The 25,899-nt window shown below is 41.6% G+C and overlaps 2 protein-coding genes across 2 annotated transcripts; both read left to right on the top strand.

Moving 5' to 3' along the window:
- Positions 1-17,543: 17,543 nt before the first annotated feature.
- On the top strand, positions 17,544-18,476 carry LOC311097005 (olfactory receptor 4S1-like; the record flags this gene model as incomplete). Its single annotated transcript, XM_084136472.1, has 1 exon — positions 17,544-18,476. The coding sequence occupies one exon, from the start codon at positions 17,544-17,546 to the stop codon at positions 18,474-18,476; it is 933 nt and encodes a 310-aa protein (XP_083992598.1).
- A 6,035-nt stretch (positions 18,477-24,511) lies between these two features.
- Positions 24,512-25,477, top strand: LOC311097004 (olfactory receptor 5K1-like; the record flags this gene model as incomplete). The annotated part of the gene is made up of 1 exon (XM_084136471.1): positions 24,512-25,477. The coding sequence occupies one exon, from the start codon at positions 24,512-24,514 to the stop codon at positions 25,475-25,477; it is 966 nt and encodes a 321-aa protein (XP_083992597.1).
- Positions 25,478-25,899: the final 422 nt, after the last annotated feature.

Here is a 25,899-nt window from a genome sequence, read left to right as displayed (position 1 = left end):
AGCTGAAAAACAATGAATGTTTGTGCAGAAGGTACTGACCACTAGGCTATTGGGTTAAACAATTAGCTGCAAAGTGATAAATAATAGAACCTCATTATGTAAGCAACATAGGGGGAACAGAATCCAACGGCAAAAAAACAGCTGTCGGAATCCGTTCCCCCACTCCCATTATGAGAGGTGTTGATGGACTGTAATGGCTTAAAAAATGCTTATTTTATTTTTGTGTGTGGATGGAGCTTAACTTGCATCAGTTTAAAGAATATATTTTTTGCCTTTTATTATGATAGGACAGTAAAGTATCAAGAAACTTTGACGAACCAGGACTTGAACTCGTGTCGTAATAAGCTGAAAAACAATGAATGTCTGTGCAGAGGGTACTGACCACTAGGCTATCGGGTTTAGCAAATAGCTGCAATGTGATAAATATTAGAACCTCATTATGTAAGAAACATAGGGGGAACAGAATCCGACGGCAAAAAAACAGCTGTCGGAATCCGTTCCCCCACTCCCATTATGAGAGGTGTTGATGTAATGGCTTAAAAAAATGCTGATTTTATTTTTGTGTGTGGATGGAGCTTAACTTGCATCAGTTTAAAGAATATATTTTTTTGCCTTTTATTATGATTGGATAGTAGAATATCAAGAAACTTTGACGAACCGGGACTTGAACTCGGGTCGCCCAAAGCTAAAAAAACAATTTGTCAAGGAACTGACCACTAGGCTATTGAGGCTAGAAATTTGTTTCAATTTGATAAATATTAGAACCTCAGTTTGTCAGAAATATGGGGGGAACAGAATCCGACGGCAAAAAAAACAGCTGTCGAAATCCGTTCCCCCACTCCCATTATGAGAGGTGTTGATGTAATGGCTTAAAAAAATGCTGATTTTATTTTTGTGTGTGGATGGAGCTTAACTTGCATCAGTTTAAAGAATATATTTTTTGCCTTTTATTATGATAGGACAGTAAAATATCAAGAAAGTTTGACGAACCGGAACTTGAACTCAGGTCGCCCAAAGCTAAAAAAAAATTTGTCAGGGAACTGAACACTGGGCTATTGAGGCTAGCACTTTGCTTCAATTTGATAAATATTAGAACCTCATTTTGTCAGAAATATGGGGGGAACAGAATCCGACGGCAAAAAAACAGCTATCGGAATCCGTTCCCCCACTCCCCTTATGAGAGGTGTTGATGTAATGGCTTAAAAAATGCTGATTTTATTTTTGTGTGTGGATGGAGCTTAACTTGCATCAGTTTAAAGAATATATTTTTTTGCCTTTTATTATGATAGGACAGTAGGATATCAAGAAAGTTTGACGAACCGGGACTTGAACTCGGGTCGCCCAAAACTAAAAAAAAAAATTTTCAGGGGAACTGACCACTGGGCTATTGTGGATAGTTCTTTGTTTCAATTTGATAAATATTAGAACCTCAGTTTGTCAGAAATATGGGGGGAACAGAATCCGACGGCAAAAAAACAGCTGTCGGAATCCGTTCCCCCACTCCCATTATGAGAGGTGTTGATGGACTGTAATGGCTTAAAAAATGCTGATTTTTATTTTTGTGTGTGGATGGAGCTTAACTTGCATCAGTTTAAAGAATATATTTTTTGCCTTTTATTATGATAGGACAGTAGAGTATCAAGAAAGTTTGACGAACCGGGACTTGAACTCGGGTCGCCCAAAGCTAAAAAAAACAATTTGACAGGGAACTGACCACTAGGCTATTGAGGCTAGTAATTTGCATCAATTTGATAAATATTAGAACCTCAGTTTGTCAGAAATATGGGGGGAACAGAATCCGACGGCAAAAAAACAGCTGTCGGAATCCGTTCCCCCACTCCCCTTATGAGAGGTGTTGATGTAATGGCTTAAAAAAATGCTGATTTTATTTTTGTGTGTGGATGGAGCTTAACTTGCATCAGTTTAAAGAATATATTTTTTGCCTTTTATTATGATAGGACAGTAGAGTATCAAGAAAGTTTGACGAACTGGGACTTGAACTCGGGCCGCCCAAAGCTAAAAAAAAAAATTGTCAGGGAACTGACCACTGGGCTATTGAGTCTAGTACTTTGTTTCAATTTGATAAATATTAGAACCTCAGTTTGTCAGAAATATGGGGGGAACAGAATCCGATGGAAAAAAAACAGCTGTCGGAATCAGTTCCCCCACCCATTATGAGAGGTGTTGATGTAATGGCTTAAAAAAATGCTGATTTTATTTTTGTGTGTGGATGGAGCTTAACTTGCATCAGTTTAAAGAATATGTTTTTTGCCTTTTATTATGATAGGACAGTAAAGTATCAAGAAACTTTGACGAACCGGGACTTGAACTCGGGTCGTAATAAGCTGAAAAACAATGAATATCTGTGCAAAGGGTACTGACCACTAGGCTATTGGGATTAACAAATAGCTGCAATGTGATAAATATTAGAACCTCATTATGTAAGAAACATAGGGGGAACAGAATCCGACGGCAAAAAAACAGCTGTCGGAATCCGTTCCCCCACTCCCATTATGAGAGGTGTTGATGTAATGGCTTAAAAAATGCTGATTTTATTTTTGTGTGTGGATGGAGCTTAACTTGCATCAGTTTAAAGAATATATTTTTTTGCCTTTTATTATGATAGGACAGTAGAGTATCAAGAAAGTTTGACGAACCGGGACTTGAACTCGGGTCGCCCAAAGCTAAAAAAACAATTTGTTATGGAACTGACCACTAGGATAATGAGGCTAGTAATTTGTCTTAATTTGATAAATAGTTGAACCTCAGTTTGTCAGAAATATGGGGGGAACAGAATCCGACGGCAAAAAAACAGCTGTCGGAATCCGTTCCCCCACTCCCATTATGAGAGGTGTTGATGTAATGGCTTAAAAAATGCTGATTTTATTTTTGTGTGGATGGAGCTTAACTTGCATCAGTTTAAAGAATATATTTTTTGCCTTTTATTATGATAGGACAGTAGAGTATCAAGAAAGTTTGACAAACCAGGACTTGAACTCGGGCCGCCCAAAGCTAAAAAAAAATTTTGTCAGGGAACTGACCACTGGGCTATTGAGAGTAGTACTTTGCTTCAATTTGATAAATATTAGAACCTCAGTTTGTCAGAAATATGGGGGGAACAGAATCCGACGGCAAAAAAACAGCTGTCGGAATCCGTTCCCCCACCCATTATGAGAGGTGTTGATGTAATGGCTTAAAAAAATGCTGATTTTATTTTTGTGTGTGGATGGAGCTTAACTTGCATCAGTTTAAAGAATATTTTTTTTGCCTTTTATTATGATAGGACAGTATAGTATCAAGAAAGTTTGACGAACCGGGACTTGAACTCGGGACGCCCATAGCGAATAAAAAAAAATTGTCAGGTAACTGACCACTAGGCTATTGAGGCTAGTAATTCGCTTTAATTTGATAAATAGTTGAACCTCAGTTTGTCAGAAATATGGGGGGAACAGAATCCGACAGCAAAAAAAAAAACAGCTGTCGGAATCCGTTCCCCCACTCCCATTATGAGAGGTGTTGATGGACTGTAATGGCTTAAAAAATGCTTATTTTATTTTTGTGTGTGGATGGAGCTTAACTTGCATCAGTTTAAAGAATATATTTTTTTGCCTTTTATTATGATAGGACTGTAGAGTATTAAGAAAGTTTGACGAACCGGGACTTGAACTCGGGTCGCCCAAAGCTAAAAAAACAATTTGTCAGGGAACTCATCAATTACATCAACACCTCTCATAATGGGTGGGGGAACGGATTCCGACAGCTGTTTTTTTGCCGTCGGATTCTGTTCCCCCCATATTTCTGACAAACTGAGGTTCTAATATTTATCAAATTGAAGCAAAGTACTACTCTCAATAGCCCAGTGGTCAGTTCCCTGACAAAATTTTTTTTTAGCTTTGGGCGGCCCGAGTTCAAGTCCTGGTTTGTCAAACTTTCTTGATACTCTACTGTCCTATCATAATAAAAGGCAAAAAATATATTCTTTAAACTGATGCAAGTTAAGCTCCATCCACACAAAAATAAAATCAGCATTTTTTAAGCCATTACATCAACACCTCTCATAATGGGAGTGGGGGAACGGATTCCGACAGCTGTTTTTTTGCCGTCGGATTCTGTTCCCCCCATATTTCTGACAAACTGAGGTTCAACTATTTATCAAATTAAGACAAATTACTAGCCTCATTATCCTAGTGGTCAGTTCCATAACAAATTGTTTTTTAGCTTTGGGCGACCCGAGTTCAAGTCCCGGTTCGTCAAACTTTCTTGATACTCTACTGTCCTATCATAATAAAAGGCAAAAAAATATATTCTTTAAACTGATGCAAGTTAAGCTCCATCCACACACAAAAATAAAATCAGCATTTTTTAAGCCATTACATCAACACCTCTCATAATGGGAGTGGGGGAACGGATTCCGACAGCTGTTTTTTTGCCGTCGGATTCTGTTCCCCCTATGTTTCTTACATAATGAGGTTCTAATATTTATCACATTGCAGCTATTTGTTAATCCCAATAGCCTAGTGGTCAGTACCCTTTGCACAGATATTCATTGTTTTTCAGCTTATTACGACCCGAGTTCAAGTCCCGGTTCGTCAAAGTTTCTTGATACTTTACTGTCCTATCATAATAAAAGGCAAAAAACATATTCTTTAAACTGATGCAAGTTAAGCTCCATCCACACACAAAAATAAAATCAGCATTTTTTTAAGCCATTACATCAACACCTCTCATAATGGGTGGGGGAACTGATTCCGACAGCTGTTTTTTTTCCATCGGATTCTGTTCCCCCCATATTTCTGACAAACTGAGGTTCTAATATTTATCAAATTGAAACAAAGTACTAGACTCAATAGCCCAGTGGTCAGTTCCCTGACAATTTTTTTTTTTAGCTTTGGGCGGCCCGAGTTCAAGTCCCAGTTCGTCAAACTTTCTTGATACTCTACTGTCCTATCATAATAAAAGGCAAAAAATATATTCTTTAAACTGATGCAAGTTAAGCTCCATCCACACACAAAAATAAAATCAGCATTTTTTTAAGCCATTACATCAACACCTCTCATAAGGGGAGTGGGGGAACGGATTCCGACAGCTGTTTTTTTGCCGTCGGATTCTGTTCCCCCCATATTTCTGACAAACTGAGGTTCTAATATTTATCAAATTGATGCAAATTACTAGCCTCAATAGCCTAGTGGTCAGTTCCCTGACAAATTGTTTTTTTTAGCTTTGGGCGACCCGAGTTCAAGTCCCGGTTCGTCAAACTTTCTTGATACTCTACTGTCCTATCATAATAAAAGGCAAAAAATATATTCTTTAAACTGATGCAAGTTAAGCTCCATCCACACACAAAAATAAAAATCAGCATTTTTTAAGCCATTACAGTCCATCAACACCTCTCATAATGGGAGTGGGGGAACGGATTCCGACAGCTGTTTTTTTGCCGTCGGATTCTGTTCCCCCCATATTTCTGACAAACTGAGGTTCAACTATTTATCAAATTAAAGCAAATTACTAGTCTCAATAGCCTAGTGGTCAGATCCCTGACAATTTTTTATTTTTTTAGCTTTGGGCGACCCGAGTTCAAGTCCCGGTTCGTCAAACTTTCTTGATACTTTACTGTCCTATCATAATAAAAGGCAAAAAATATATTCTTTAAACTGATGCAAGTTAAGCTCCATCCACACACAAAAATAAAATCAGCATTTTTTTAAGCCATTACATCAACACTATACTGTCCTATCATAATAAAAGGCAAAAAAAATATTCTTTAAACTGATGCAAGTTAAGCTCCATCCACACACAAAAATAAAATCAGCATTTTTTTAAGCCGTATCAAGAAAGTTTGACGAGCCGGGACTTGAACTCGGGACGCCCAAAGCGAATAAAAAAAAATTGTCAGGTAACTGACCACTAGGCTATTGAGGCTAGTAATTCGCTTTAATTTGATAAATAGTTGAACCTCAGTTTGTCAGAAATATGGGGGGAACAGAATCCGACAGCAAAAAAAAAAACAGCTGTCGGAATCCGTTCCCCCACTCCCATTATGAGAGGTGTTGATGGACTGTAATGGCTTAAAAAATGCTTATTTTATTTTTGTGTGTGGATGGAGCTTAACTTGCATCAGTTTAAAGAATATATTTTTTTGCCTTTTATTATGATAGGACTGTAGAGTATTAAGAAAGTTTGACGAACCGGGACTTGAACTCGGGTCGCCCAAAGCTAAAAAAACAATTTGTCAGGGAACTCAGGAAACCTCAGTTTGTCAGAAATATGGGGGGAACAGAATCCGACGGCAAAAAAACAGCTGTCGAAATCCGTTCCCCCACTCCCCTCAGGAACCTGACGATCAGGTCGTGCTTTCCCAAGGACTTACCATCAACTGCGTCGTGATGTGCGGCAATGGCGGCAACATACACTTTCAGGGTGGAGGGAGACAGCCTTCGCTCCAACCCTTCTTGCAGGAAGGAAAGCACGACACTGATGGGGCATTTCGTGGGTTCTAGATGTTTAGAAGAACACCAGTCGACGAAGAGGTTCCACTTCAACGCATAGGCATGTCTCGTGGACGATGCTCTAGCGGAGGTGATGGTAGCCACCACCGCTGGTGGTAGGGTACTCAAACCTACCTCGTCCCGTCCAGGAGCCACACGTGGAGGTTCCAAAGATCGGGACGAGGGTGCCATAAGGTGCCCCGTCCCTGAGAAAGCAGGTCCTTCCTCAGAGGAATTGGCCAGGGAGGTGCTGTCGCGAGGAGTACTAGTTCTGGGAACCAGGTGCGGTTGTGCCAATACGGGGCAACCAATATTACCTGCTCCTTGTCCTCCCTGATCTTGCACAAAGTCTGCGCAAGAAGGCTCAATGGGGGAAACACATACTTGCGGAGGCCCCGCGGCCAGCTGTGCGCCAGTGCATCCGTGCCGAGCGTGCCCTCGGTCAGGGAATAAAACAGGTCGCAGTGGGACGAGTCGTGGGAGGCAAACAGATCTACCTGTGCGTCCCCGAACTGATCCCAAATCAGCTGAACCGACTGGGGATGGAGTCTCCATTCTCCAGCGAGAGGCCGAACCCGAGACAGCTCGTCGGCCGCCTGGTTCAGGCCTCCCGGGATATAAATGGCTTGAAGCGACCTCAGATGCTTCTCACTCCATATGAGGAGGTGGTGGGCGAGTTGCGACATACGGCGGGAGCGTAGACCACCTTGACAGTTGATGTACGCTACTGTGGCGGTATTGTCTGATCGGACTAGTACGTGTTGACCCTTGAGCAACGCACGGAAGCGGTGCAGGGCGAGATGTACAGCCAGCAACTCGAGGCAATTGACATGCCAAAGGCGCTGGGGTCCTGTCCAGGAGCCCACAGCAGCATGTCCATTGCACATGGCGCCCCAACCCGTGGTGGAGGCATCTGTTGATACAACAACATGCCTGGAAACTCGTTCTAAGGGAACTCCGGCCCGTAGAAAATTGAGGTTCGACCACGGGGAGAAGGTCTGACGGCAGGCTGGAGTCACTGGGACTCGGAGCGTGCCGTGTTGCCATGCCCACCTCGGGACTCGATCGCGAAGCCAAAGCTGAAGCGGTCTCATATGAAGCAATCCGAGCGGCGTTACTGCGGCTGCGGATGCCATATGCCCCAGGAGCCTCTGAAAAAGTTTCAGTGGAACCGCACTCTTGCCCTCGAATTGACGAAGGCAAGTCAGCAGTGACTGCGCGCGCTCGCTCGTAAGCTGCGCACACATGGCGACCGAGTCGATCTCCATACCGAGAAAAGAGATCCTCTGCACGGGGCAGAGTTTGCTCTTCTCCCAGTTGACCCGAAGGCCCAGACGAGCTAGGTGCTGGAGCACAAGGTCCCTGTGTTCGCAAACCTGGTCTCGAGAGTGAGCTAGGATCAGCCAGTCGTCGAGATAGTTCAGGATGCGAACCCCGTGTTCTCGTAAGGGAACAAGGGCTGCCTCGACGACCTTTGTGAAGACGCTGCAAACCAATCCTGTGGCCGTACGCATTTGAAAAGCCGTTTGGCCGTGAGCATCTTGAACGGCAGCCTGTAAAGGGAGCGGTTCAGGACGCGCAGGTCCAGGATAGGTCGTAATCCACCGGATTTCTTCGGTACAATGAAGTAAGGGCTGTAGAAGCCGGACTTCATTTCGGCTGGAGGGACAGTCTCGATCGCACCCTTTGCCAGTAGGGTGGCGACCTCCGCTCTCATGACAGGGGCATTGCCACCGACCATCGTGAAACGAACTCCTCTGAAGCGGGGAGGAGACCGCGCGAACTGAATCGCGTAGCCGAGCCTGATGGTCCTCGCAACCCAGCGGGACAGACCGGGAAGCTCTAACCAAGCTCCCAGGAACTGTACCAGCGGGGTCATGCGGACCACAGACGTACACTCGGTGGTGCAGCGAGGCGGAATGACCGGCCCAGGCGAGGGTGGCATAGCGGCCCGGTGCGGGGGCACGGTCATTAGCCGCGTCCTGCCAGAGGAGGCCAGGGGAGGACCAGCGTCCCACGGTGGCGTGCTCTGGCAGGGGTCTGGCAACAGAGGGGGACGAGAGTGGCGAGGCTCGAGAGCGGCGCGCACTGTCATCCGAGAACTCAGAGATGCTCAGAGATGGGGAAGTGAGTTCTTTCTTTAACCACATTAGGGTGCTGCCCGTCGTGGGACGAGCAGCGGGAGTGGGATAACCAAGGATTCTCCCCCGGCCCTCCACCGGGGGAAGGAGCGGCCCTGCTACCGTCTGCTGAAAAGAACTCAAAGCCATCTCTGAGCAGCCCGTCTCAGGAGCGCCGCTTGGCCTGGCGTTTAGCGGGGCGCGGGGCGGGAGAGGGCTGTGGCGCCTTCCTGCGGCTTCCTCCACGACACGACCCGGAAGCAGCGGGCTGCTGGGGCCGATCGGGAGGGGCGGGAGCTGCAGGAGGGCGCCCTCGGCGGCGAGCAGGCTGAGGCACCTGTGCCAACGACTGCGCTGCCGAAGCAGCGGGCCGCCGGGGCAGGACATGTTTTAAAGCCTCAGTCTGCTTCTGGGCAGTCGAGAACTGCTGGGCAAAGTCCTCGACTGCACCGCCGAAGAGGCCAGCCTGGGATATGGGGGTGTCGAGGAACCGGGTCCGCTCGGCCTCCCGCATATCAGCCAGGTTGAGCCACAGGTGTCGCTCCTGGACCACACAAGTGGACATCACCTGACCCAGCAAGCGTGCGGTCACCTTCGTCGCCCGGAGGGCGAGGTCGGTGGCGGCACGCAACTCATCAAAGAGTGCTGGGTCAGTCCTCCCCTCGTGCATATCACGCAACATCTGGGCCTGGTAGACCTGCAGAGTCGCCATGGCATGCAGTGAGGAGGCCGCCAGCCCCGCAGCTCTATAGGCCTTCGCCACAAGAGTGGAGGAGAACCTACAGGCCTTGGAGGGGTGCTTAGGATCGCCGCGAGAGGAAGCACTCTGAGGACACAACTGCATCGCAACAGAGCGTTCCACCCGGGGAACCCCAATTCCAATCGAATTATATACAACTTTCTGGTCTGACTTAGGCCCTCTGATGTTGGATATGATACATTTTTCAGTTTCTCAAGGTTCATTTCACTCATCGATTAATATAGCTATTATTTCTCTCCTTTAAAAAAAAGACAAAGATCCGACTTCCTGTTCTAGCTATCGGCCACTTTCTTTGATAGGGACGGATGTTAAATTGTATGCTAAAGTGCTGGCCCGACGTTTAGAGATATTTATGAATAGATTAGTTAATTATGATCAGACAGTGTTCATTAAATCTCGTTCCGCCTCGGATAACTTGCGCAGGCTATGTCATATTGTTAATTCAGTGTAAATCTAGGTTTGGTCCTATTGTTACTCATCTTCTCTCCACTTGGAAGGAAGTCGAAAAGCAAACACACCAAGTTACAATCTGGCATAGGCATTCACCTATTTTCCATAATAACAATCTTTTGTCTGGCAAGGCCCCTTTTCATTGTCCACAATGGACGACAAAAAAAGTAAACACTTTGGGAGAGATCTATGACGATATGGGTCTAAAAACATTTCAGAACATTAAAGCTCAATATAATTTACAAGGTACATCTTTTTATATGTATTTGCGAATAAGATCGGCCCTTCGGGCATATGGGGTGCCTTGGGATTCCCATTTACCTATTCACCCACTGCGCAAATTAATCCTTCCTTCTGAGAGATCTCCCTCTTCTGTTTCGGTTATTTATCAGTATCTTCTTGAGCATTCATACAAACCCTTATCTATTACAACTGTTTGGGCCAAGGATCTCAATGAAGATGTGCATGTTTTATTTTCGGATCAGGTATGGAGCATGTTTAAGCTGTCTTCAAGGAACCCCAATCATCAAATGATACACTGGAAATTACTACATAGGGTTTACTTGACTCCTATGAAACGTTTTTATATGAATCTATCCTCCTCTCCCAAGTGTAATCTTTGTTCTCAAGGATCTCTAGGCACGTACTTACACTTCTTTTGGGACTGTCCTTCTCTCTCACCTTTTTGGACCCAACTCTCACAGGACTTATCATATTTGTTTGACACTGATATTTCTTTGACCCCACATAGTTTTTTCTTGAACGATTTTAGGGACCTTACCTTATCCATTCGACAAAGATATTTACTGTTAACCGCTTTTACAGCAGCAAAAAAAATGTTAGTTAACCGCTGGAATCCTCCTCACACAATGGACAGAAGAACATGGACGGTATCTTGGCTGGACATTATATCAATGGAACTCTCAACCTCTCGTATGCATGGATCCAATGTTAAGACTGTGAATTTATGGCATGCTGCTTTTGATATTGTGTCAACTTTTTTAACATCTATGTAATTTATTTATTTATTTTCTATTATTTATTTTTTCTCTTTTTATTTTATTATTATAATTTTTATTTTATTTTATTTTTATGATTGTTTTTTGGGTCTACATTCTATGTTTGTATTTGATTTGTATTCTTCTTGAAGTCTACCAGGGGTGGGATGGGATGGGTTCTAGATTTTTGCGTTGTATTTTTGTTTTTCTTGATGTTAAAAAAGAAAACTTAATAAACAGTTGTTAACAAAAAAAGAAGAGGAAGTTGCTCAACTGCATTTGTGAGAAAATCGAGCCGAGAGATCTCATAAAAAGCCACGTGTCACACAATCATAACAGACAGAAATGCATTTGTATGCACTAGATTTGGTATTTGTTCAAAGGTTACATGCAATTTGTAGGATGGTTCGTATTTATTTGTGAAGTATTATCTTGGCTCATTTATTTATATTTGTAAAACACAATACATATTTGTTACTCCACTGCATTTTCACTCAAACTGACCTTTGTACTTGCACATTGCTTTCTGTTTGTTTGTGAGTCGAGTTTTCCTTTGCAAAGCAGATCGAGTTTGTTTGCGAGTCGAGTTTTCCTTTGCGAAGTAGATCGAGTTTGTTTGCAAAATGATGGATTTGTTTGTTAAATAATGGCACATAATTTGCTCCATAAGTTCTCTGAGGAAGGCGACTACTGCTAACGCACCATCACACCAACACTCGTGCTGAACTTCTTCCTGGTTCTCTTTACCCACGAAAGGTGATTGCGGGGCAGAATCTTTGTGAAAAACGCTCGGCTCCAAAAATGGCACAAGGAGAGTCATGACACAAGACATGATCACATGAGGGCAATGACTGTGAGAATAAATAAAATACATGAAAATTAAACACAGATGTGACAGCAGGATGCCTTTGTCCATATAAGGGATTTCCTAAAACAAGTTATTTCTTATATGCAGTGCTGGGTAGATTACTGACAAATTGTAGTCGGTTACTGATATCAAATTACATGTCAAAAATTGTAGATAGCAACATAATCCATTACATTACACATTTAAGGTAATATAATCTGACTACTTTTTGATTAGCCTACTTTCAGAAGACTTTAGAACTAACTTGTTTATCACATTGATTTGAATAGAATAACACATTGATTTGAATAGATAGTGAATGGCGAATCAGTGTGGCAAAGTTGTCACGAGGACTGCTCCAAAAAAAGCAGCAAAAAATTCTTCTGTTGTGGTTCGGTGTTTTTCACAAGGATGTACACGACTCAGGAGAATAATACAAAATGTCTTTAATCCAAAAATCCACAGGAACATTCAGGCAAACAGATATCACAAACATTTAACATTGATGACACTGAACCATGAACTGAATGAACTGATGACAGGAGGAACTAATGAGTTAATTATTTGGACAATAGGTGAATGGGATAATTAATCAAGGGAACAAACTTGGTTCCCTTATAACAAAGTTCCTTAAAAACAAAGTTATAAGGGAATAAACGGCTGTTTACACGACACCGTTTTCAACTAAAAACGTAAAACTTTTTAGGTGCTTTGTCCATTCATTTACACAACAATGGCGTTTTGGGTGCCTGAAAACGAGTTTCTAAGTGCAAAAGGTCTCTGTGTAAACAACAAAAATGCGAATCTCTGAACACGAATACGCATATGCGTATTAATTGTTCAGTCTATAGTGTTTCATCGCCATCTAATGGGCTGGCAGCAGAATACAGGGTTTTTTGTCGTTTTTTCGGATCCGTGTGAATCGGGATTGTTTTGACAATGGTGTCGTCTGTATGCGGAAAACTCAAAGGAAAAACTTCTCCGTTTTAAGCATATTGTTGTTGTGTAAACGTACCCTAGGAAACTAGGTCACACAGGCAAAAAGGAATGTTTCCGGTTACTGTCGTAACCTCGGTTCCCTGAGAGGCGGGAACGAGACATTACGTCAGCTATGACGTATATGGGAACTCCTCCCTTCTCCATTTTCGCTGAAATCTTATGGGCTAACGCCAGCTGGGGACAGCTGGCCAATTTACGCGAAGCATGCAAATACTGACAGGTCAGCGGGCAGTATAAAATGCATGGGCGCGAAAATTACGTCAGAATCACGACTGAACGCTAGCACAGCTGATCAAACAGCGAGCACGGCGGCTAACGTAATGTCTCGTTCCCGCCTCTCAGGGAACCAAGGTTACGATAGTAACCGGAGACGTTCCCTTTCAAGGCGGTAACTCAACATTACGTCAGCTATGACATATATGGGAACTGTATTAAATCCCACCGTGAGAGCAGTGAAGATAAGCCCTGAACGGGGTCAATCACACCCACACATAAGCAAGACAGTTCTAGCCAATAGCCACGTCACTAAGAGTACTCACATCTGATAGACGGAACTAGACCAATGAGACATCTGCTCCTACCCTAACAACATTTGCATATCTTAATGAAATGAATGCGAAGGCTGCACTGAATAGGGCAGAAACAACACAATAAGCACTCAAGGACGAGAGTTAAACACAGAGTCGACAGCGTTTGCGGTGACAACTGCATAAACCTTATAAACCATAACACAGAGTTAGCAGCCATGGTAACTACTGTATAGCTGGTTATAACAGTTCACAACACATGAATAAAACTTAACTCACTGAAGTACATGTGACGCTACAGAGGGTACATCCAGCTTGTAAAACCTGGCAAATGTGTTCTGGGAAGACCAGCCAGCAGCAAGACATAAATCCTGGATAGACATACCTCTAGACCAGGCCCATGAGGAAGCAATTGCCCTCGTAGAATGAGCATTCATAAGCCAACGCAATAGCGTCCACAATCCAGTGAGAAAGTCTCTGTTTTGAAACAGCACGTCCCTTATTACATCCACCAAAGCACACGAAAGCTGGTCCGACTGACGAAAGGCAGCCGGGCGATCCACATAACTTACATCCGCAAAGCCTTAACAGGGCAAACAGCGCCCTGAGCATCAGCGTCACGCGAGGCTGACGGCTCAGCAGATTAGGCGGGCAGGGAAACAACCTGTGCTTTAAATGGTGTATTGAGTGACTTCGGAACGTAACCTGGTCACGGCCGGAGAGTGACATTACAGTCGCCAGGTCCGAAACAGATGCAATCATCGTTCACCGAAAACGCGTGTAACGTCTCCAAAATGCTTCACCGAAGCGAGAACAAGAAGCAAGGCCATCCTCAGGGAAAGCTCCTTAACCGCAATCGAAGCTAAGGGCTCGAACGGTGGTAGAGATAGAGCCCTCAAAACTAGAGCTAGATCTCACGGCGGCACAATCTCCTCGCTCCCCTGAGAAAACTGATTACCTTCAGCGTGGATGGCAAATTCCCGCAATCCATTCTGTGCTGTAGAAAGCGCAAAACATCCGACATGGAACAGGTCCCCGGGTCAATACCAATGTCCTGGCACCATTCCGTGAAAACTCCCCACTTCAGAGCATAGAGGCGCCTGGTAGAAGGCGCGCGTGCCTCCGTAAGTGTGCTCAGCACTCATGAGTGGCTCGACTGGAGGAACCACGAGTCCAGCTTACTTTTCACAGGCTCGTCAAGTGCGTTCCAAGCGAGGTCCAGCTCCGTGACAGCCTTGCCGAGGACCCTGACGAGCTCCTCCTGGAGGTCTGTAGGGCCCTCTTGGTCGGGGCGGTCTGACTGAGACGCCCAATCCTTTTCCGACGCCAAGAGCGACATGGAGTCGCCTTCCTCGCCAGCTCCGAAGGAGACGAAGTTCGCGACGGCGTTGGGGGGGGCAGAAGCTATCGTCCACATAGTTGACAGCGTCGAACTTGTCTTTGGGCGGGGGAGGGCCCACCACTCACCAGAAAGAGATTCTGACGTAATTTTCGCACCCATGCATTTTAAACTGCCCGCTGACCTGTCAGTATTTGCATGCTTCGCGTCAATTGGCCAGCTGTCCCCAGCTGGCGTTAGCCCATAAGATTTCAGCAAAAATGGAGAAGGGAGGAGTTCCCATATACGTCATAGCTGACGTAATGTTGAGTTACCGCCTTGAAAGGGAACAGAAAAGCCTCAAAAATAATACATTTACAAAACAAAATTCATAAATGCACAGCACAATTCACATTTACAAAATCTGATTTGTAAATTCAAAACACAATTCATAAATGCACAAATATTTCCCTAAATGCTCACACAAATGCATGTTACCTAAATAAATTTAAAATGTTTACACAAATATGTATATATCAAGGTCGTGAATTAATTTCCAACACACATTTATGAATGATGTTACATGTATTTATGGATCGTTGAATCTGAATTTGCAAATCGTCACACGTTCGTGGACTGCTTTGAAATTGTGTGCAGTATTTTTTAGACCTTCCTGACAGGTTAAGATTCTGAAATGTCTTTTTTTGGAGTATTCTGTTTAGCCAATCGCGGTGAGCTTTTAATCCACCAATCAAAACGCTCCTTATTGAACAGACTCAAGAAGCTCAACGCTGCACTTGTACTGTGCATTGTTTCATAATCGGGTCCTTTATGTAAAGACATTTTAATGGGTACTCTCTGCACATACCCTGTTTATTCAGATCAATCTGTAATGTTATTAAAAAAGTGTTAAATGTCCAGATGTTTGTAATGTGTTCTGTTGTTGTTAGTAGTAGTAGTAGTAGTAGTAGTAGTACTAGTAGTAGGTAATTGATCAGGCATTAAAAACAGTTACCACCACCTAGGGGAGGTTTCTAACACATACAGCAGAGAGATTTCAGCATGGAGGATGAAAACCAGACTCAGTCCTGATTGTGTTTTAAAAAATTTTAGATAACCAAAGACAAAAATATATAATATAATTAACCCTAAATAAAATTACATTTTATAATTAATTATAATTAGAATCAATTGAATTAAAACTATAACTATAACTACTACTACTACTACTACTAATAATAATAATAATAATAACCAATATCACTAAATGAAAAGATACACTGTTTCTTTTTCAATTTATTAAAGGGACACTCCAACCATTTGCATTAAGCTTTGCAATGTTAGAAACCCAGTCATACTATTGAATGGTCATGCAACATTTTCTCATTTTCCCCTGAGACGAGAGAAATCTGTATTTACCTCTTTACACTTCCTCCCACAATGACGCAAAAATCGTCATTTTGCGTCATTGTCGGAGGAAGTGTAAGGGGGGGATTTCTGTTGAGACTACAAGCACTAGTTCCCACCCTTTCAAACCCGCCCATAGGGGGTTGGACCTAATGTGCTAACAGACCTATCACAGATCAGTGCCAGTGCGTTTGATTTCACCGGCAAAAACCTGCATGTCCGGCTGTCGAGATCGTCCAAAATGTCCGGGATTCGGCTTTGCTTTCTACGGTCGCCATTCATTGTTTACATGCACACCTTTTGTTTCATTTTAACTGAATGCATTCCGATTGGTGAATCTGAATGTAGTGTTTACATGAACGCTAAACAAGTGATCGGTTGATGTGCGTTTTACCATTGCTAAGAAAATACCCGCTCCTCAATGAGAGATAGCCCACGAAACCGGTGCATCTCACAGGCGCCGCTCATCAGTAATCACGCCACCGGCTTTTGCATTCTACAGTCGCCATTCATCATGTTTACTGTGGCGAGCAGGACGAGGCTAGGGCCGCGGAAGAAAGACGCGAGGCCGGTGGCGTGATCGGTTGATGTGCGTTTTACCATTGCTAAGAAAATACCCGCTCCTCCGTGAGAGATACGAGACCAGTGCCTCACAGGTGTCGGTCATCAGTAATCACGCCACCGGCCTCGCGTCGTTCTCCCGCGGCCCTAGTCTCGTCCTGCTCGCCACAGTAAACATGATGAATGGCGACTGTAGAATGCAAAAGCCGGTGGCGTGATTACTGATGAGCGGCGCCTGTGAGATGCACCGGTTTCGTGGGCTATCTCTCATGAATGGCGACTGTAGAACGCAAAAGCCGAATCCCGGACATTTTGTGCGATATGCGATCTCAAAAACCCGGGCAGACTCACGGAGACTACTAGTAACTTAGCTTAGCTTTATTGTTTACAACTGCTCTCTAACCGGAAGGCGTGGCTTGGGAGTGGCCTCGTAGAGCAGCGAAGCAAGTGCATTCTGGGAGTTTTCTTTTCTCAGTCTAGAAAGCTCCAAATTCAAAAATAATTTCACATTTCTTCTACATAAATGACCCAATTTAAATAGACATTCATCTTTCCAGAGGTGGATTGTCCCTTTAACTACAAATGGATTGAATGACAGATACATGCATTTTCATCAAACAGTTTATTGAATGTGTATTCCTTTCGTCAAAGTCTTCATTGTACATTTTCACTTCTACATTTCTTACTATATACAGAAAGAAATTAAAAATACTCATTTATATTGAAAATCACATCTTTATGACAAACAGTTTATAAATTAATCCCCGAGGTGTATATGCTCAAGTGTCTCAGAGAATCTTCTGTGGAAAAAAAAAAAGGTATTTATAAGCATTTCAGTTGCCTTCAGAGCCTCTTCATGGTTGTGAACATGCAAGATGATGACTCTTGGCATTGTGATAGTTGACTAATATTAGCAGCTTTGTGCTATATTTTTAGGCCTGATGAAAGACATCAATTTACTTGAGATATAATTGTTCTTTTTAATTGCTACATATTTGTGATTATAAATAATTAAATGTCAATTCATTTTTTATAGGGACAAATTTATATTTTGCAGTAACATACAGAGATATGGATAATATAACTGATTTTGTAACCTACACCCTGATGGAACCAAAAGGCTCTAAATCATATAGACATATATATTTCACATGTTTGTTCTTTCTTTATTGTCTAATATTGTTTTTGAACATTTGCCTTTGTGTGGTTATTGTCTTGGAGAGAGCCCTTCATGAACCAATGTACATTTTTTTGTGTAATCTGTGTTTAAATGGAATATATGGAGCCACTGGATTTTATCCTAAATTCCTACATGATTTAATGCTGGATTCATATGTAATTCCTTCTTACATGTGTGCTCTTCAATCTTTTGTTATATACAGTTCAGTTAAATGTGAATATTCAACATTAGCAGTGATGGCATATGACAGACATGTGGCCATATGTCGACCTTTAGACTATCACTCAAAGATGAACACATTTTCTTGTGTCATGTTACTTTTCTTCTGTTGGACTGTGCCATTAATTTCAACACTCATTGCCCTGCTCCTATCAAATAAACTGGTATTATGTAAAAATCACATTGATAAATTGTACTGTGACAACTGGTCAATGGTAAAGCTCTCATGTGAATCAACAGTCACCAATAATATTTATGGACTAATAAGCATTTCATTTTATTGTTGCATTTTTGCTGTAATTATTGTATCCTATATAAAGCTTGTCATTGCATGTAAAGCATCATTAGAGTGCAGAAAGAAATTTTGGCAGACATGTGTGCCTCATATACTTTCATTAGTAAATTTCAGTGTTGCAATACTTTTTGACACAATGTACAACAGATATGGCTCAACCAATTTCCCAGATGACCTGCGTAATTTTTTGGCTTTAGAAATAATTATTGTGCCGCCTCTTTTTAATCCTGTAATCTATGGCTTAAAACTCAAAGAAGTCCGCAATAGAGTCTTGAAATCATGCATACATTTCTTGAAAAAATCAAGATAAAGTTTTTTTTCTGTGTTTACTGTATTGTATTATCTCAACAAAAATTTAAAAAATAAAAGTCTTTATATAATATTGAACCCTTATAGTAAACAACTAAGGCATGAATGCTTCATTTCACTATGCTGAAAAACGTACGCTAAAGTGTTCATAGTTAAAATTTCCATTACTCTGAAATATGCTCGGTTCAGTTCATTTTCAGTGATATGATGTTTTCTCTGTTAAGCATCATCGATCAGTTGATAATGTAAACAAAGCAAAGCTTCTCACTCGTGTGTCATGTCATTTATTGAACTTGTGCATACAACCTGAAGTCAATGATGAAATGCAATTTCGGTTATCATCCATCATATCCTAAAGATGATATTGTTTGATATATTAAATTATATTCAATTAATGTAAGATTAATTACCTCGGCCTCTAAGCAAAGTTATTGCACCTTTCTTTATTCTCCTATCGGCTTTTTTTTGGGTCAATTTTGGAAAGTTGTCGAACTTTTTGGCAATGAATACTGCAGATACCTTGTATGTAAATGCCTTTATAAGTTTAAATGTTTTTTAATTAATAAGGTGTAACTGTATTATGTGATACAAAGTTGTTTTGCTTTCAGCCCAGAGTTCTTTTACAGGTCCCTAGACACTATTTGTTTTTTTATGTAGTACTGTATGTATAAACATGAATATGAGTCATACTGCATAATGTTATAGCCTAGAAATATATATATATATATATATATTTATATTTTAAAATCATAATATTCAAAAATACTGGCCTGACAGGCATCACCATGAACAGCCAGACAGAGAATATGTCTCAGGAGACAATTATCCAACTCAGATTGATAATGACCTCTGGGTCTAAGAGAGGGTATTGCATTTGCTCTTTATTCTCCTGTAAGCCTATTTAAGCCCCTCAATAGTGTCTTAAAACGGTGAGATAAACAAAAAGAGGAGTTTGCTAAACTGTTTGGCAGTGACTTCCTCGCATATTCATATTTGTTGTTTCCACCTTGGTCTTCTATCGCTTTAAGTTCAAGTTTTGTTCTCATCTGTCAGTGCAGGGTAATATTTCTGAATATTATTGAATATTAATTTTCTTTTAAACCCTGTCTTGAATGTGTTCCTAAATTAAGTTTTTGATTTATGTCTCTTAACTTTTGCTAGATAAACGTATGACTGTATATAAACTTTAGTTTCCACCGCGATAAAACTTATGCGATAAGCGTTATGTATCCAATATTCATATGTAGGACTATCTCTCTCATTTGACTGAGTACATAGTGATTTGAGTGACTCACACAAACCACAAAACAATAAGTCTTGGGTTCAATTCTACGGAAGAGGATTAGGGCCAGGCAATAATAAAAAAAATAAAACCATCTCGAGATTAAAGTCATTATAATGCGAGATTAAACTCGTTAAATTTCGAGAAAAAAAGTCGAAATACAATCTTGAGAATAAACTCATTAAATATTGAGAATAAAGTCGTTGTGTTTCGAGAAAAAACTCGTTAAATTTCGAGAAAAAAGTCTAAATACAATCTTGAGAATAAACTCATTACATTTCGAGAATAAAGTCGTTGTGTTTCGAGAAAAAAACTCGTTAAATTTCGAGAAAAAAGTCGAAGTAATTGTGAGAATAAACTCCCTACTGATAGAGGACATGGCAGAGTTAGATCACTTAGTCAATCTATATTTTTTACTTTCTTTCAGTAACAAAGAATAGAACATGGTCGAGGTCGGCTAGGTGTTTTTAGAAGAAAAAATCAGTCCAATTTGCGCGATGTACTCGCTTTTGTCCAACATGAAATTCATTGAGGTTTCGTGGTTTCCCAGGATACCATAAGACGCATTATTAAACTTGTTGATCCTCAAGGTGTGGAATTTCGACGAAGGAGACGCTTGAGAAGACGCCACTTGCGCTGGCCCAAATGCCCTCTGGCATATGGACTGCTATGATAAATTAAAACCGTACAGCATTGCCATTAATGGCTGTATAGATGGTTACAGTCGTTACATTCTGTGGATGGAGGCGTACACAACCAACAACGATTAATAATGCGTCTTATGGTAGCTGGGAAACCACGAAACCTCGATGAGGTTGATATCAGTAGGCTATGCAATGAACACTGATCGAATGCATTATTCTCTACATTTCATTTCGACTTTTTTTCTCGAAACACAATGACTTTATTCTCGAAATTTAATGAGTTTATTCTCAAGATTGTATTTCGAGTTTTTTTTCTCGAAATTTAACGAGTTTTTTCTCGCAACACAACGACTAAATTCTAGATATTTAATGAGTTTATTCTCAAGATTGTATTTTGACTTTTTTTCTCGAAATTTAACGAGTTTAATCTCGCATTATAATGACTTTAATCTCGAGATGGTTTTATTTTTTTATTATTGCCTGGCCCTAATCCTCTTCCGTACAATTCCCATGGAATGCATGAACTGATTAAATGTATACCCTAGAATGCAACAAAAGTGTTAAATGCCAAATGCTTAAATGTAAATGTTATTGCCATTTTCCATCAAGTGATGTTACATGCAGTCATTTTACTGCTAATTCTGAAATTGTATTTAGTCATGTGCACTGTGCAGATGATTTTGCCAAGTTAGATGCATTCCTGGGTCAACATAAGCACTTTGTCTAAAGCAAATGCAGTTAGGGCGTGTCTGAATTCACTTTTGCTAGTTTAACGACGGGAAAAATGGTCGGCGGGTTGCATGGTGGCATGGTCTAAAAGGGTTGTCCCTATTCTCTTAATCAGTAATGGGTGTGTTTTGGGATTTACATGCAATAAACTAATCAGAGTGTCATCTCCCATTCCCTTTAAATGCTCCTTTCTCCGAAATACTGAAGCCTTTATAAAATAACACAGTGCTACTGCACAGCCATACAGTGCTGAGGCTTACTAGCACGCTATTGGCTGGTCAGTGGGAACTGCACGAACCAATGGCAGAGCGGCGTAACTGCGCGAAACAATCGGTGCGAAGCCCGCCGAACTGAGCGCAGGGGAATCTTCGGGGAAATTCCAGGGGGAATTCGCCTATAAAAGACGCTCGAATTGCCATGGATTCAGATTTAATCTCCTTCAGCGACGATCTTCGGAACTTGCTGATCCTCTCTACATCGAAGCCTACGCCTTCTCGCAGAGTCAAGTGGAGCCTGCAGCGGAACAGCAGCGAGACAGCAGCTGCCCTGATCCAGTAGCAAGCCAGCGGCCTGACTGATCAGCGCGCTCAATCACCAGCGATCCCGCAAGCTGTCGCACTGTCTCCCCTGCGCTCTCCGGCGAAACACCGGCGTAAAAACATCCTTTTATTCATCATAAGCTTTCACAAAAAAGAGCAAACGGCGTTGTAATGCCACGCCACATCATGCAGAGAGCCTCTCTGCATGATGACGACGGTCATGGCGAGTGTGTTGCCTACCTGGGGAAGCCCCACGCTGACGCCGCTCTCAGCGAGTCCAGCTGCTCTCACTGCGACAGTATGCCGTTCGCCTCTCTCCGCTCATGGATAGCGCTCTTTTCAGAGTGCGACCCCGCCCCTCGCGCTCTCCCATTCCCTTTTCCTGCCGAACCTCGGCGGAAAAAACGGCAGAGTCAGAGGGCTGAGTATCAGGAGGTCGGTGAGCTCACGCCAGCCCGGTTCCCGCGTGCATCACCATCTCCTCAGAGAGAGATGTCACCTGTGATGTTTTCCAGCGTGGACCAGCACCCCTCGCTCGACACCGGGGGTCTCGTGTCATTTGGGGGATTTGATGAGGAGCCGTGTGATGCCTCTGTGTCATTGAAGGCATCTGACGCTGAGGATTGGTCGGGCTCTGTCGAGGACCCCATCCCCTCTCCGTCTCAGCACCGCAGTGACTCCAAGGTGGGAAATGTGAACGCCGAACTAATCCACGTCCTCAATAAGGCCCCTCGCCAGAGAACCGCCCTGTTCTTCCCAGAAGTCCACGAGGAGCTGGCGAGACAGCCCCGGCCAAAGATAGTGCTGGACCCTGAGCAAAATAAGTCTTCTTGACCTGCAGAACAGGAAGAGGGGAGGGTCGACTCCCGCCAAGGCCAGACCGCCTTCCAAAGTGCTCCGAGTTTCCCCCCAGCGGCCCTGTTCAGTTCCGGCCGAGGGAGAAAATGTTGTTGTTTATGTTGTTGTTGCAAGTGTAAGCAGCGAGTCCGCTCAAATGCGCGCTCCCTTACACTCGACCGCTGTTATAGCACATCCAATAAAAAACTAAAATATTCAACAAAAGAGAATTCTTTCTCCTCCGCACCATACAAGCATTGGCACCCTGCTCAAATGCAGCGCACCGCCTCTCAACACTATAAAATCCCTGGCCAACTGGGCAGAGGCTTGGAAAGCCATCCCTGGTGTGTCATAATGGGTTAAAAACACAATAGAGCAAGGCTACTCGCTCCAATTGGCTTGCAACCCACCCCGCATCGCGGGCATAAAACACACTTCAGTAACAAGCAACGCATCTCACGTCCTCCGCGCCTCTATAGCCCCTTTTTGAAAAAAGGGGCTATAGAAGCGGTGCCGCCAGCCCAGAACGAGTCGGGTTTTTACAGCCGCTACTTCCTTGTTCCCAAAAAAGACGGCGGCCTCAGGCCCATTCTAGACCTCAGACATCTGAACAAGGCCCTTATCAAACGGCCTTTCAGAATGATAACTCTGAAGCTGGGACAGCTTACCAGTATACAGTCCTACCATTCGGACTGTCTCTGGCCCCCCGCACTTTTACAAAGTGCATGGATGCAGCACTCTCCCCTTTAAGACAAATGGGAATGCGCATTTTGAACTACCTCAACGACGGCTCATTCTTCCCGTTGTCAAACTAGCAAAAGTGGATTCGGACACGTCCTAAGTACACTTGTGCCCTGCTTTAGACCAAGCGCTTAGATCGTTAAAATAGCGCCCAAAGTCTCATTCATCAACAGTGACTTGCTGCCACCCACTGGCGGTTTTAATTTCACAATTAAAGTATCTTTTCATTTTTTTAAATAATTTTAATCTCGATATTCAACGTTTTATGTTTAAAACATCAAAATATTATTTATGCATTTGTAACTGCATGTTAAATGCATTCATGTCCCTCTGAGCTGCAAATGCAAGATCAATTTAGTTGATACTGATTTAATTTGATTGTTAACAGCCCTATTTGTCTTGTTCAATTAGTCTTATTATTCCAATAGAATTTGATTTAATGTAAGAATTTAACTAATACAATTGCATGCATTTAATTAGGTTAAAAAGTTTATTTTTAAAGGAAAAAATGCCCATAAAAGGTACAAATCAATTTAATCTTATTGGAAAAGATGATTTCTGTCACTGCTGCAAACTGATATAGAATATGAAGAATATCCAAAATTTTAGGATTCAGTTGTCCACGACAGTCCTAAACCTGCAAAGGTACCAACACAATAAAAGCACTCAGCAAAATATCGTCTAATTATCGTTATCGTTATCCCAGAAAATATTGAGATATACTTTTTTGTCAATATCGCACACCCCTAACAAGACATTTTGAGAGCTATAAATTATATGGTTTCATTTAGTAAGATTACAACAAAATCCTTTAAATATGGGGTGTTCCAAACTTATTAAATGTGGGGCTGTTTTCGCAGGTATTGTTACTAAAACTGACATTTATTTAATTTTGACATTTATTTTAACAGATCAAGACGTTTGCAAAGTGTTGTGCTTGAACGCATAATTAGTCCCAAGAAATGTTAGAATATCTCTCAGAGATTTCCCTAATGAGAAATCACTAAATATAAAACTAAGCTAGAGACCTCATTACTTTCAGTTGCAAACACATTTGTGGAAACTGTTAACTTTCCTTTTTTTTCTGACTGCTTTATTTCCTTAGTCAACAATGGTAATTGAAGCTTAATTAAATGTCTGCTTTAGTTATTCATTTACTGACCATTGACTAATATTGTCTTGTAGCCTATTAGGTTGTTTTGCATGATATTTGTTTGTTTCGTGTGATTTAAAGGACTATCCATGACATACCTTGACTACCATGATGGATAACATGTCTTATCCTTTGATACTGACTCTTATGGTGCCAAAAGATACTAAATCATATAGGCATGTATATTTTATTTGTTTTCTTGCCTTATATCTCTTTATATTGTTTATAAATATTGTTGTTGTTGTGGTCATTATCATAGAGAAAGCACTTCATGAACCAATGTACATATTCTTGTCTCATCTGTGTGTAAATGGGGTATATGGAGCCACAGGATTCTACCCTAAAATTCTGTCTGATTTAATATCGGATTCATATGTGATCTCCTTCCATATGTGTGCTCTGCAAACCTATGTTATCTACAGCTCTTTACTTTCTGAGATCACAATATTAACAGTGATGTCTTATGATAGGTATGTAGCCATATGCAAACCTTTAGACTATCATTCCAAATTAACTAAAAACACCTGTGTCAAATTAATTCTGTTTTCTTGGATTGTACCCAACTTCTTTGGTGTTATAGCCGCCCTGTTAGCAAACTTGAGGTCAGTTTGTAAATATCACATTGACAAATTATACTGTGACAACTGGTCAATTGTAAAGCTGTCTTGTGTATCATCTGTTGTAAATAATGTATTTGGATATGCCATTACAGTCACATTTTTTAGCTTTATAGTTTTCATCATAGTGTCCTATGTAAAACTGATCTCTGCATGTAAAGCATCTTTAGAAAACAGAAGGAAATTCTGGCAAACGTGTCTGCCACACATATTATCACTGATAAATTTCACTTTTGCTTTCCTTTTTGATTTCATGTATAACAGATATGGTTCAAATGACATTCCAGAGAGTCTCCGTAATTTTTTGGCTTTAGAATTAGTTATAGTCCCACCTATTTTTAGTCCTCTAATTTATGGATTAAATATTAGAGCAGTGCGCAAAAGAGTTTTTACTTCATGTGTTGCAGCAAAAGAAAATGTTTCACAAAAGGTCCACAGCTTAATTGTGTACAAAAACTGATACAGGCAAAACAAAACAAAAAAAAAGTTTATTTTTTATTTATTTTTTATTTAATTATGTCAAACTTTAAGAATGTGTTTTTAACGTGCATATTTCTGGTGTGATGTATGTACAAACTGTAAAAAATAAAATAAAACTCTTTTGAATCCACCGAGCCTAAGCATCCTGTCAATTGGATTTGATTTAAATACATCAAGTTGTATGATCATATTACAACACTGTATTTTTTTGTCTATAGAATGGAAGTCAAAGGGAGCCGAAATTGTTTGGTTACCAACATTCTTCAAAATATCTTTTTATGTTCCACAGAAAAAATAAAATGCATACAGGTTTGTAACATGAGGTGAATGAGGACAGAATTTTAAGTTTTTGGTGAGCTATCCCTTTAAGCAACTCAAAAGTAATAATGCACATGTGCGAGA

Source organism: Abramis brama (genome assembly GCF_963993115.1).
Source record: "Abramis brama genome assembly, chromosome: 15".
NCBI lineage: Eukaryota > Metazoa > Chordata > Actinopteri > Cypriniformes > Leuciscidae > Abramis > Abramis brama.
Note: the sequence above shows the minus strand (reverse complement) of the source record. Positions and strands in the feature narration are given on the sequence as shown.